The sequence below is a fragment of the Onychomys torridus genome, chromosome 10 (assembly GCF_903995425.1).
Source record: "Onychomys torridus chromosome 10, mOncTor1.1, whole genome shotgun sequence".
Classification (NCBI taxonomy): domain Eukaryota; kingdom Metazoa; phylum Chordata; class Mammalia; order Rodentia; family Cricetidae; genus Onychomys; species Onychomys torridus.
The window spans coordinates 75,088,749-75,102,268 of record NC_050452.1 but is presented as its reverse complement, the minus strand read 5'-3'; the positions used below and the strand labels follow the sequence as shown (position 1 = coordinate 75,102,268).

At 43.5% G+C, this 13,520-nt stretch overlaps 1 protein-coding gene across 2 annotated transcripts; it reads right to left on the bottom strand.

Moving 5' to 3' along the window:
- Window positions 1-1,429: 1,429 nt before the first annotated feature.
- On the bottom strand, window positions 1,430-13,308 carry Hsd17b13 (hydroxysteroid 17-beta dehydrogenase 13). Of its 2 annotated transcripts, XM_036201608.1 has the most exons (7): window positions 13,007-13,308; window positions 10,468-10,575; window positions 8,007-8,138; window positions 6,455-6,561; window positions 4,936-5,073; window positions 3,278-3,394; window positions 1,430-1,521 (listed from the first exon to the last, which is right to left on the bottom strand). In XM_036201608.1, the coding sequence occupies exons 1-7, from the start codon at window positions 13,214-13,216 to the stop codon at window positions 1,431-1,433; spliced, it is 903 nt and encodes a 300-aa protein (XP_036057501.1). In that variant the 5' UTR covers window positions 13,217-13,308; the 3' UTR covers window position 1,430. The 2 variants fall into 2 exon arrangements, with proteins under 2 accessions (XP_036057501.1, XP_036057502.1); XM_036201609.1 differs by lacking the exon at window positions 10,468-10,575 and having other exon boundaries at window positions 13,007-13,216.
- Between the last annotated feature and the right edge of the window lie 212 nt (window positions 13,309-13,520).

Here is a 13,520-nt window from a genome sequence, read left to right as displayed (position 1 = left end):
AGAGAAACAAAGGCACCAGAGGCGAGCCCCGTGGCCTCTCTCTACTCCTCTTCCTGCTGAGCTGAACCAAGTGAAAATCAAAATTAAGCACACACTTGTCCTTGGGGATCGTATCTTTTAGATTTCAGCCTTTTGGGGAATCATCAACATGTAGTAACGTTTTGTTACAGAAAAAAATGTTAGTGAGTATGAATATTCCCCTAAACAACTTTAAATATTTACAAAAATACTTATAATTATTTATTTTCCTCTGTGGCACACACCTGCAACTCTACATTTGAGGGCTAAGATAGGAGGATTCTGTTTAAATACTCATCAATAAATCATGATAGTGTTTGTACGGGAACCTAAGACTTCTATGACATATCTCTAAGTACATAGTTCACATGGATGGAGTCTTACTTGGGGATCTGTGCACCCTGGTGGTAGCCTAAGGGGCTGCAATGTTGGCAGGAGTGAGAATTATGAACATGAAGGTTGTCATAGACAAATATTTAGAAATGCACCTGGTACTTGTAAGGAAGATGTCTACACTCAGAATGTGCAGGAGAAGTGGGCAAGAGAGATCATCACCACGTTCTCAGGCATTCTGCCGAGCTTCAGTTAAAAAGGATTAAAACAAAAAGCGGAAATAATGCTGGAGGTTCATGGATAGGAGGTCAGGGTAGAGTGCTTAACCTGTGCAAGTCTGTAGGTTCAGTCCCCACAACAAAATACAAAAGCCAAACCAAACAGCCAACAGACAAAAAACCAGGAAGGTTTTGCACTTCATAATGGGATTTATTTGGGGGAGATTGTGTCGCTGTTAATATGTATACGGTTGAATTTTTTTAGTGATTGCCTAATACAGTAAAAGGAAAAACAAATGTGTTCAAGGTCTTTCTAAAGTAAAGAACAAGGTGTTGAGGTTTCACAGTTGAGAATCTGTACAAATATTTGCTTCACCAAGTTAGGCAAATAAAATTGCTTCATTATTCACTCACATGGTGTAAGAAAAACTGTACACTAAGAAAAATCGTGAAACAAAACAAAATAAAATTCTCCTTTCTAATTTGCCTGGCAAGGAAACAAAGTTTTCATCCTGTCCACACAGAGCAGACCGAGAACAGTACCAGCCCTTCCATCAAAGTGGAAGGGACTATGACTCATCAGCACCGGCCCAAGATTATCTTACCCCTTACATTTCAATATCTGGTAATAATTTATTTTATAAAAACCACACTGATTATCTTTTACTTCTTTGTTTAATAGATATTATCTTGCTACATTCCTGCTGCCATCACCAAACACTGCAGGCTGAGATCTCTACAAGCACAGAAGACCAAGTGGTCAGCTAATCAGTCTTGTTCACTAGGTTAGTGCCCAAACCACATTTTAAACACCAATAGCACTAGGTTCATGTCATTGGTGCATGCACATCTCTGCAGATGTCACTTCATTTTGATTTTGTGGCCCACAATTGCTTCAAATTGAATATTCTGTATACGACTTATAGCTTTTAAGGCACGTTCAGGAAGAAACCTAGATTAAGAAAAAAGATAAGAAATCTCAATGTAATGTTTTGATACTGGCATTCTTACCCCACTCCCCCGCTGTTAATTTTAAAAATGCCCTGGAGCTTAACTGACCTGAATTTAGTTTTCCTCTCTTCTCTGCTTCTTCCTTAGTTTCTCCCCTCACCCCCTGCACTGACCCACACTAGATCACCACTCTTTCATAACAGTAAAATTGTGTGAGATCTTATGCCAGCAATGATCTAAAAAACGAAGCTATGAACTCACTGCTGAGTCGGTGCATTCTGGTGCCAAGAACTCAGAATGCGTGACACACACCCTTCCTCCTCCTCTTACGTTCAGGATACCCAGCACTCTATGAAAGGAAAAACTAAGGAGCCTTCGAAAAGGCTGTTGCCGCTGAGCATATTGCTGTGCCAAGCCAAGCGGCTGCCACAGCCGGCCAGAAACCACCCGCTGTCTACAATAAAATGTGGAGGATTTACGTGGGCTGGATATTGAAGCTCGCCAGAGGGTTAGTCAGTCAACCTGAGCTGACTGACGGGTGAAGGAAGGAGGCAGAAAGAGCACTTTCTACAAAGAAAGTCATATTTCAGGTCACACTGGTATTGCTAATGCAAGATTTACTTCCCTGTCAGCCTCTGGGCAGAGGGTGGGAAGATGGGGGGGGTGGGGGAGGGTGGGGGGGGGGGGGAGGATGAAGGGGTGAGGATGACCCGGCTGTGAGGGAGGACAACAAGAGTCAGAAGAAAGCTTCTGCAGACCTTTGAACAACTCGCCCAAAGACTAGTGATTGCCTCCGACCACAAAACTGTCTCTCTCTAAAAGGAGTTAAATGCAAAGAGCACAAAAAGCCTGTTACCAGAGCAACAAATCACACTGAGCACTCTACAAGGAGGCAAAGGCTTTGAGGAGCCTCCTTGTTCAGGGTTACTGCTCTCATCCCAGGCAGAACAATCAATCACATTTATATCATGGTCATAGACATGCCTGGTCTGGTTTGGGGATTTTTCCACTCTAACGAGACCTGTTTTTTGCTGTGTAGAGGAAATTTGTTTCATGGGATTTTGCTGTCCTTGGGGCTTATGAACCATGCTAAGGTTCTTGGATTCTAAATGAAGTGATGTAAAAATCATGTGGAAGTGGATTGTGAGACATTGAAGACGCACACTGTCACAAAGAACTGCAAACACTGAGCAGAGCACCCAAGTGTTTGGCGGGGACGGCCACACAAATGTGGGGACCTGAGTTTAATCCCCCAGAAACCACATAAAAAGCTGGGCATGGTGATGTGCATGTAACCCCAATGCTGGGGGATACAGCTCATCCCTACTGGTGGACATCGATCCTAGCATAATTAGTGAGTACAGATTTCAATGAAAGACCTTGTCTCAAAAGAAAGAGAGAAAGGAAGGAAGGAAGGAAGGAAGGAAGGAAATCTTGCCTCCTCCTGCATCCACACAAACATCACACACATACACATGAATATACACACATAGCCCTTATGATGTCTCCATAACCTGTATGCTTTAAACTGTCTTTCCTTCAGTTCGCATAGTTTTAAGCAAAATTTGGGCAGAGAGGGAATTGAGGACTCAAGGGCTCATTGTCCTCCTCTGGAATGAGTAAGGCGGTAACAAGGGAAACTTAATTTTCACTCCAGGCATGGAGAGTTTCCATAGCAACAGTCACATCTGAAAATCTCTCTGTAATAACATTTTTGTTTGTGTTTTTAGCATTTCAGGGTTCTATACTGTACTTACTTCTCCAGTACTAGAGAAACATTGATATAGGAGGGGACGAAGATCATTTTCTTGTTGGTAAGTATCCCCTCTATCAGGCTTCTTGCAACTTCACCTGTCTCTAAAATAGGCCACAACCTGATGGAAAGAGGGGGAAAGAGTTCATCTGTGTACACTGTAGTTCGTCATGCCGGTGCTGGGATTGGACCCAGCACTTCATACAAACTAAGCGTGCACTCTACCACTGGGATGAAACCCCAGTCCCTCAATTTTCATTGTTTTAAATTAATGAACAAATTAATTAACCTATCTCTTCACCAAATTCAGAATTAGTCTTTAAAATGTCTCAGGATCCTCCTTATGAATGTTACACCACCACCACCACCCCCTTTCTACATCCCACACTGATATCTTGCCATCACATTCTTACACTTTCAAGTCCAGGATGTGTGTGTGTTAGCTCACCAGGTCAAAATAATTGAATCGTGACAAAGTACAAGGTGGGAAGGAACCGAGGAGGTGGGGCGGGACAAAAGTGTGTGTCTAGGATGAATCACATGATGTTTCTGGGCCTGTTGGATGTAAAGAGAATATTCTACAGCTGAGCACACTCCCCGCTGTATGTGGGTATTCCGTAGAGCTGTACTGTTTTGAGATGTTCAGTAGTTAAGATTTGCTTCTGACTTGTTTCTCCTGCAATTCTATGGGAATTTAAGATTTGTGTAAGTTACAGCTCTTTTATATATGTCACATCTACTGGCATGGCATTGCTTGATGCAAAGGTTGTGCCCATGCATCATTGAGAAGTGCTCATAACCTGTGCTCCGTCCTGCCCATTCATGAAAATGATGAGAGAGAAAAACCAAAGCATAAAAATGGGGTTGAGCTGTCACACCAAGGTTGGCATGCCTAGGTGTGGCTGAGTCAGAATGTCAGAGCGTAATTCCCTGAGACAGTGCGAGGTTTCTGCAGACTCAAGTGTGACTGAGATGTCTGTGTCTGAGGACTAGCAAACCATCACACAGCAATGGACATCAGTCCTTTTGAGACTATTGGGGCTCTGTCTCTTCCCTTTCTAATTTTGCAATGGAGTCTTCAACCCAGACTTAGAGCCACAGCTGGTAGAGTACCTTAATGTCAGTTCTAGTGGAAGAAATTCAGGGTTCAGTAGCCTGAGTGAGAACATCCCCGAGTCCTGGGCATTGCTGTCTGCAGCTATGGTTGCTCTAGGGCGACCACCACTCTTACAGAGTTTTCTTCCCTATTGTGTCTTCCCCTAGAGTGGCAGGGCACTCCTGGACAAGTGCATCAGACTCGAAGCTGAGCACTTGCCAGAATTTTTAGGAGACCAGCTCTCCCGTGTGAGAAAGCTGCCAGGGGCTGAGATGGTGCCACAGGATTTACTGAAATAAAGGTGACATACTGGTTTGTTTTTGTTTGTTTGTTTTTTGAGACTGGGTTTCTCTGTGTAGTTTTGGTGTCTGTCCTGGAACTCACTCTGTAGCCCAGGCTGGCCTCGAACTCACAGACATCTGCCTGGCTCTGCCTCCCGAGTGCTGCTATTAAAGGCGTGCGCCACTGCCATCTGGTGGTGACATACTTGTTAAATACCTATGACCAAGATGCCATTGTCTGGGAGGGCTCCAGCTTGAAGGTCAGCATAACTAACTCCACCTCACCTTGTGCTTGGGTTTTTGGTGAAGCCAGTATTTACGAACACAGGGCACAGACAGGAAGTTTTGATACCAGTTTTCCCCAAGGTTTCGAGTTCTGCAGTCAGCGCTCTGTGGAAGCCAACAGCAGCAAACTTGCTTGAGCTATGAGAGAAAACAGCCATCAGTAAAGTTGTAGGACGGGCTCAGTCCCCTGGAAGAAGACAGCTTCGTTTGTTTAGGGCAAGAAGACCCAGGGCCTGCTACTTATAGTTTTTCTGAGAGTGTAAATGAGCATTTGTTTTTATTTTTTTTATGTGATTAAGCAGAATTCTGAACATGCCCAGTACCTTTTTTTCTTTTGGGGTCCTGGGGATTGACCCCAGGGATCTGCACATGATGAGCATGTGTTCATCCATTGCTACACCCCAGGGCCCTGTTCCTAATTTCTAACTAGCAAGGACAGTAAAACAACCACTTTACAAACAGGCTTAATGTTTCCCATTCTACATGTGTCCTTTTCTATGGTCCTGTCAACCTTACAAAGGGTTCTTAATCTTGGTTTACTACTGTTTTATCTTTAAAGGTATGAGTCAGTAAAAGACATGGAAAACACTATGAAACCAATATTGACAAACTGTTGTGGGATGGTATACATCTCTCCTGTCTTGATTAATGGGTTGATGGCTTCTCTGTTGACACTGGTGGTCTTTTTTGCTTCTTAATTTCATTGAGTATTTGGAGTTAAAGGCCTCTAGATGGTGTGGGTATGGGTGGGTTTGTATGTGCAATCTTTAACACCAGATTCTATATTGTTTCTCTGATTATAAAATGTTGATAATAAAATATAAGGCTGTTTTGGGGATTCAATAAAATAGGATAGGAATAGTAACTTATGATTTACAAGGATCTGTACAAGTGTTAATTGCTGTTTTGATCCAGGTGACAAAAAATATCAGTGTTGAAGGTTCTCTCTCTCTCTCTCTCTCTCTCTTTCTCTTTCTCTCTCTCTCTCTCTCTCTCTCTCGTGTGTGTGTGTGTGTGTGTGTGTGTGTGTGTGTGTGTGTGTGTGTGTGTGTGTGTGTGTGTGTGTGTGTGTGTAATGGAAACCTGAGCTATGTTGAAATGTAACTCATCTGTGAGAAATTGTTTAGTCTGCAGTTAAATTTAGCTTTGAGTGTGCATATAAAGAAATAACAACCTATGCATCTACTGCATCTAAATATCTTGGTAAAATTGTTCCCGGGATTATTATATGGCCGAAGCAGGGAAATCAGAGGCCATTCTTAGACTTCACAGGGGATGTGTTGCAGACATGGCGTGTAGTGTCTGCGTCTCCTGGTGAGGCACAGCCATTCTGTATTCTTTCCCTCACACAGGTATGCACCTAGGCCATGTCAGCTTCTGTGTGCTTTGTTTCCTAGTCTGCTGTGTGTCTTGTCCCAACATCCACTCATTTCAGGATACAATGGAAACAGTCTAAGAATTTTAAAATAAAATTAGAGCCAATTTCCTGGTTTCAGAAGTACTATTACTTAATACATACCAATATGGGATGAGATAAGGAATCACTCCGTGGCCGCATACTGAAGCCACTGTGACAATGTGGCCAGAGTTTCTTCTTAGCATCGATGGCAGAAGTGCTTTTATGATCTTAAGGTCCATGTGAAAAGGGAAGAAACAATGGCCCAGGCATTAGGCAGACCCCCAGGCAGGCCATTTCATTTCTGCTAAGGTAGAGGTGTTAGAAATTAAATAGTTGCAAGTCTGGGGTTCCTTCTACCCAAATGACAAAAGGAAGGGTAGACAGGCTGGCCTGGGACAGCACTGGGAGCTGTGTCCTTTAGTTCACATGCTGAGGACCTGTGCTAACATCCCCCTTCTTCTCTTCAGAAGGCATTAAGCAGCTCCTTTCTGGACATGCCATTTAAGCAACATCATCATCATTTTTTTATAGTGCTAGGGATTAACCAGAGGACTTTGTGCATGCTAGACAAGCACAGTATTGCTGAGCTCCGAGCAACATTTTCAAGCCTTACTATATAGTGAGAAATATCAGTAACATCTTATGAGAATTTTATAGACCTACCCTTCAAATTCTAGGCAAATTCCTGGAGCCCAAACCAAATCCTGAACCAGCTCCTGCCTACAGATCTGTGAGGAGATAATGAACATTCATGGTTGCTCTAAACCCCTATCTTTTGACATATTTTGTGACATAGCTACGATTTGCTATTAATTATTAGATAACTAACATATGCGGTCTCTGTATAGTGTGAGTGGCATAATGGCCAAACCACATTAGCATGCATGAGGGGCTGAGGAAGGATGATCTTCGAATCCATATTTGCTCCAAGAGCTACACTAATATCAAGGCCCCATGCTCTCTCCAAAGGGTTGAGAATCACACTTCATTTTCTAACAATCAACCAATAGTAAGAAATCTCCTGACTCATCTTTCTGTACTCCAGCATTCCATGGATCTAACAGGCTTGTTTGGTCCATAGCCCATAGGCTGCATATGGCTGAAATTAGCTGTGAATACAAAATTGTGAACTTATTAAAACATTTTGAGATTTTTTTTTGCTAACTCAATTGTGAACTTCTCAGCCATGAACTTTATAGATGATAATGTTATGTCAAAATGTCAATTTATCTCAAAGCCTCAACCCAAAGTGTTCCCAACTCCTGCATGCATCTGTTTAGTTATTTCTGTCCTTTCAACTCTAAATTCCTATTAAAGGAGGCCACTAACAGATGTACACGGTATATATTTACTCTAGAGACAACTCTTAACAAACTTTCACAAATATTTTTTTGTTGACCTAGAACATGCCAGGCTCTCTGTTGAATTCTGTTGACAAAACAAACCAGATGGCTTTTATTTGGGCATACTGTGTCCACGTGAACTCTAAATCCTGATGCCAGAGACTCTATGGCTTGTCTACTCAAACACATTACACAATTCCTGACTTAAAAAAAAAAACAACCAAACAACTTTACATTTTCCCACCCCAAAATACAGTGAACTCAATGAGTTTCCAGCACTGAAGAGGTGCCAGACACACACCAGCCAGAAATGTTTCTGACTCACTCACCCAAAAATGTCCTAGGATGTTGACCTCAAAGGTTTTGGTGATCTCCTCATCCTTGGTGCTAAGAAGGTCAGCTGGATATATTGCCCCGGCATTGTTTACCACGATTTCTACATCACCCACTTCTTTCTTTACCTTTTAAAATGAGGAAATGCACACACATAGGGTGGGTTACTCTCACAAGGTCGTGGGACTGATAGTGATAGGGATCGATTGGATGGCTAGAGGCATTTTTATGTTCTATATTATAAGGACATATACTCCACTTTGTAACCAGAACATACACATCATGTATAGCTTGGCAATTGCACACTGTTAATGGGTTGTGTGTTCTGAGCTAACCACTGCACTTCCTACCCTTAGCCCAGAAGCCCCCAAAGGGGTACAAAGGAGGACCAGCAGAAACTAAGTTGATTCAACATTTCAAGAAATGCCTGAGTCCAATAACACACAAAAGGAGGGAGCGGGCCAAGGGATGACAACGAGAGCCACACAGACATCCCAAGTCACAAAACCATGGCTGACTGTCAAGAGGCAGCATGACTGAGCTCCAGAGAGACTGCCTTTGTCCACACCTACTGCCCGGATAATCTGCCGCCTGGGCGTGACAAGGAAGACGGATAGCTAGGGTATCAATTTGCCCCTCTCCTCGGGTTGCCGGCTTTCTGAGTCCAGAACAAATTTAAGATGCAATTTCTGTCTGTGCCCAGTGGCTTCGGTGACAGCTTGGTCACAGTACCATCTAGGGATTAGGGTTTTATTTTTCTGTTTGTTTTTTTATTCCACTGCGTGAGGTCTCTCAGAGTTCAGACAGGAAGAAACTGGCTCAGACAGTGACACAGAATTGTCATTTAGCCAGGCTAAATGGGTGGAAACCTGTAATTTTGTGTACAGCATAGCATGGGTGGCATGAAAGCTTATGAATTTAAGGTTTTAAGTAAATAAGAATTAAGTATTAGTTTACCAGCACAAACATTAAGTTCCGACAAAATGTTTTTTAAGTGTTAAGTAATTATTCTTGGTTCTGCTATATGAGGCCACATGATCATTGTCTGGGCCAAACCTTTTATTTATTTATTTATTTATTTATTTATTTATTTATTTATTTATTATGCATACAGAAGCGAGTGCCAGATCTCATTACAGATGGTTGTGAGCCACCATGTGGGTGCTGGGAATTGAACTCATGACCTCTGGAAGAGTAGTTGGTGCTCTTAACCTCTGAGCCACCTCTCCAGCCCCTGGGCCAAACCTTTCAAGCATGTATTTACTTATCTATAGAGAGGCTGGTGGGGTTTTAAAGTTAAATTAGGTTAAAGAAGATGGTAGCTTATCAAAGGATTTGGTTCAATGAAGCATCTGATGCTTACTTTTTCTTAAAAAATGGTTATACTGGGATGGTGAAGTGGCTTGATGGGTAAAGGCATTTTTTCCTTATTTGCCAGACCAGACAATCCCAGGACCCACTTTGTGGAAGGAGAGAACCTACTCTCAAAAGTTGTCACCTGAATTCCACATACACATTGTGGGGTGTGCACCCCCCCACTCACATACACATATACACACACACGCACACACACTAAATAAATACAATGTTTAACTTCATTAACTGTATGTTTTCCATAAAAGACTAGATTATACACAAACCAATAAAATCTCAGAGAGGAAATAAGTAAAGACCTAATAGAACAAAATGTAATTTAAAAAAAAGTTAGGGGCTGGAGAGATGGCTCAGAGGTTAAGAGCACTGACTGCTCTTCCAGAGGTCCTGAGTTCAATTCCCAGCAACTACATGGTGGCTCACAACCATCTGCAATGAGATCTGGTACCCTCTTCTGTATACATAATAAATAAATAAATCTTAAAATAAAAAAGGAAAAATTTCTGAAGATAAATCTTCTGTCATAGCTGCCTGTGGTGGCACACACCTTTAATCCCAGCACTCAGGAGGCAGAGTCAGGCAGAACTCTGTGAATTCGAGTCCAGCCTGGTCTACAGAGCTAGATCCAAGGCTGCCAAGGCTATGCAGAAAACGCCTGTCTTGAAAAATCAACCAACCAACCAAATAAACAAATATATAAACAAACAAAACAGAAAGAAAGAAAGGAAGGGAGGGAGGGAGGGAGGGAAGGAAGGAAAGAAGGAAGGAAGGAAGGAAGGAAGAAAAAGAAAGAAAGAAAGAAAGAAAGAAAGAAAGAAAGAAAGAAAGGGATCTGTTATTTCCTCTGGGCTGTTGCTCAAACTTCTGATGGAAGCAAATTGGATTCAGGATACAAAACAGCCACAGAGGCCAGAGCTGAGTAGATTTTAATACCAAGAAAATCTATATATGTTCTCCTTCGGTCACACAGCAACTTCACTGAGCGCCTGCTGTCTAGGCAGTCCTAGACCACCTTTTCACTCCCCAGCTCCGATTCAGCTGATACATATGGTGATGTGCAGACACCTGCACCCTGGTTCTCACCTGATCCACAGAGTTGTAAATCTCCATCCGGTTGCTGCAGTCCACCACAAACACGTGCACAATGGCCCCCAGTTTCCGGCATTCGGCTGCAGTTTCTTCAACACCGCGCTGGGGGATTGGAAGGGAGGGAGGCAAATTCAAGGAAAGATAAGCGCTGGAGGAGAAATACTCTAAAATCCTTGTCCCATAAATCTCCTAAAGTGTAAAGGAATTTCTTGAACTGATTACAGCGACTTTACCACCAGACCAGTATCAGCAAGAAGAGAAACAAGCCTTTCCATTTAGGGTTTTTGCAGCTTTTCGTCCTAGCCTGGGGCTTGCGTGTAGATGATTCATCCAGAGGGAGACTGTCATAGTGTGAAGGGCATCCTCACAGTGTCAGGGAAGATGTCTGAGCACAGGGCAGAAGGTTCCTGCATTTGTTCAGCTCATACTTGGAGGCAGCTGGCCATAAGGTGCCGAGTTCACCTGTCCAGCAGTCATTCCAGATGGGAGATTTTTCCTGACAGGCCTCGACAACTTGGATTCATCTTCCTGGTGCGGGGAGAGGAGAGACTCTTACCTGAGAGAGGCTTCCATGGAGAAACTGTTACTACACCAGATAATCTACGGGGTGTTTATTCTTCTGGCGCTTTGAGTGAAAAGGGCGGAGAGCCAATGGTTGAAATTGTGCAGGACATGAAGGCAGCTTATTTTTAGACTAAATTCAGAGGCCTCTTACCTGAGATGAATTGTCCTAACGGTGTGTGTGTGTGTGTGTGTGTGTGTGTGTGTGTGTGTGTGTGTGTGTGTGTTTCTCTGTTGTTTTAGACCCGTTGTCACTATCTATCACTTGCTTACTATGTGTACCCCAAGCAAGTCTCCGACTCCGGCCAGTCTCCTGCCTCATCCTTCTAAGTGTTGCGATCACGGGTGTGAGTCACCACCCTTAGATGTCTTAATTTTTTTTTTTAACCTCTATTTCGAGAAAATATGAATTCTTTCCTAGTTTTGACATCTGTTGATTTTACAGAGAATATTATGAGGTTTAAAATAATTTTTTAAAAATTATACCTTTCCCTCTCTGGGCCATCCCCACTTCTCTGTGATGGAGTGAGGATGCCTAAGAAGCCCTCTCCTGTGCACTCTGGGACAGAAGTGGTGTCACCATCTTGTGGGTTTGGCTGAGGCTGGCTGCCTCCCTTGGGCCCCCTTCGCATTTCTTTATCTTGAACTAAACCACAGAGCAGTCTCAAAGAACAGACTTTAACCAGGATTAAGAAGTCACTATAAAACCACTGTCCCTGCAGAGAGTCTTGGGGGCTGCAGCACACCGCAGCGGTCTGGGTGGGCGAGTTTTCCACTGACTTTGCTGCTTACTGTGTGGAGGCCCAGCTGCCCCCTCACGCCTCAGACCTCTAGATGCGAGGTCTGTGGAGAGTGGCAGTGACCAGGGCTTCAAGCAGGTGCTCTGAAGAAGAAACGATTTATCACTGTTACCTTCTGTAGCAGCCTAGCCACTGGCGAGCTGTTCGTGCTCCTGTAATGAACCCTCGTCCCAGTGAGCTCATGGTAGCAATCCTAATGAAACTTGCTAGCACACACACACACACACACACACACACACACACACACACACAAAAGATGTGAAAGCAGAGGGGAGGAGCTAGAAAGGGGGTCAGCAAGAGTGGGAGGGGGCAGGAGATAATAATTGGGGTGATGTGTGACTACGATCAAAACATACATGTGTATGATGAAACCCATTATTATGTATGACTGATTTTTGCTAGTAAGAGCTTACAATGCCCTCCCCACCCCTGCCCCCGTGTTACAGTTGATTTGGAACATGGCAGAATGTAGCTCTATTTTGCACATGAAGCACCTTCTGTAGGGTCAAGTCCTCTGTGCCCCATGCTTTGCTCATCTCGGTGTTCTGGTTTTATTCGTGTACAAAATAGTAGGTTTCGTGATGGCATTTCCATAGACACACACGAGAGATTCTGACAGTCGCATGCTTGCTGTCCTCTCCTAGTCCCTGGCAGCCCCCCTCTCCTGTCTTTGTTATAATTCTATCTGTAGCTGAGGCTGGCTTCAAGCTCGCAGCAGTCCTCTTGCTTGGCTCCTCAGGTCTGGGACCACAGCAGAGAGACAGTGCCCAGCAGAGCCTTCCTTCCCTTTGTGAGCCTGGGCTTGTTTCACCTGTCATCATGACCTCCAGTTTCACCATCTTTAGTTTTATCTCAATTGTAGAGATTAAAAAAAAAAAAAAATGAAGTTGAGATGTGATGTGGCTCGCCTAATTTCAGCAGCTTGGAAGCTTCCGAGCTCCCGTGGCTCTTGTTATCAAGTTGTACACCATGGTAGGAACAAACAAAACAAAATAACCCTCCATGACAGTCCTCCAGCTTATTAGCTCCATCTGGTCAACCTGTCGCATGGATCTAGCAAGGCTCTGGGGGATTTATTAAAACTTCAAAAAAGGAAAACAAACAAGAAAAGCTAAATCAAATAACTAAAGAAATACATGGTGACTTTAAAGGTTGGCAGGAACACACATTACCTTATTGATATCCCACAGGACCAGTCTGCTTTTCCGCTTTGCAAATTCATACGCAGTCAGTCTGCCTATTCCGTGCCCAGCCCCAGTGATGAGAACAGTCTGTCCGGCCACAGATTTTCTTCTCCGGGGAATGAAAAACTTTACCAGCGACTCCAAGTAGGAGTAGATGATTATGCCTACCAGCAGGAGAAGTTCTAGGACAATGTGCATGGCTCCGCACCACCCTCTCCCTTTGGCTCTGTGCTCAAAACAGACACCTCTGCATAGAGCTCCACAGAGTCCTGTCAGGTATTATGGGCTGCAGGAGGTGAGGCAAGCTTTGCCTTCTGCCCTGACAAATCAGATACACCTTTGGGTTTTGAAATGATGCCAGTTTCTAACGAAGGCTCAGCATAGGTCAGGGAACCCAGCAGTATGTGCCCTTTGGACCAGCTTATCAGAGAAGCAGTGTTCCCTGTTTCAACATGAAACTTTACCTCTCAAAGTTATTCTGGAAATATTGCATCAGCTAATG

Excerpts from the sequence above, each read along its gene's own strand:
- Hsd17b13 (XM_036201608.1), bottom strand. The coding sequence starts at position 13,216 with ATGCACATTGTCCTAGAACTTCTCCTGCTGGTAGGCATAATCATCTAC. Across the intron at positions 6,562-8,006 it reads ACATCCTAGGACATTTTTGG|ATCATAAAAGCACTTCTGCC; the intron begins GTGAGTGAGTCA and ends ATGGACCTTAAG. Across the intron at positions 5,074-6,454 it reads CCTTATCTCATCCCATATTG|CTCAAGCAAGTTTGCTGCTG; the intron begins GTATGTATTAAG and ends TTTCTCTCATAG.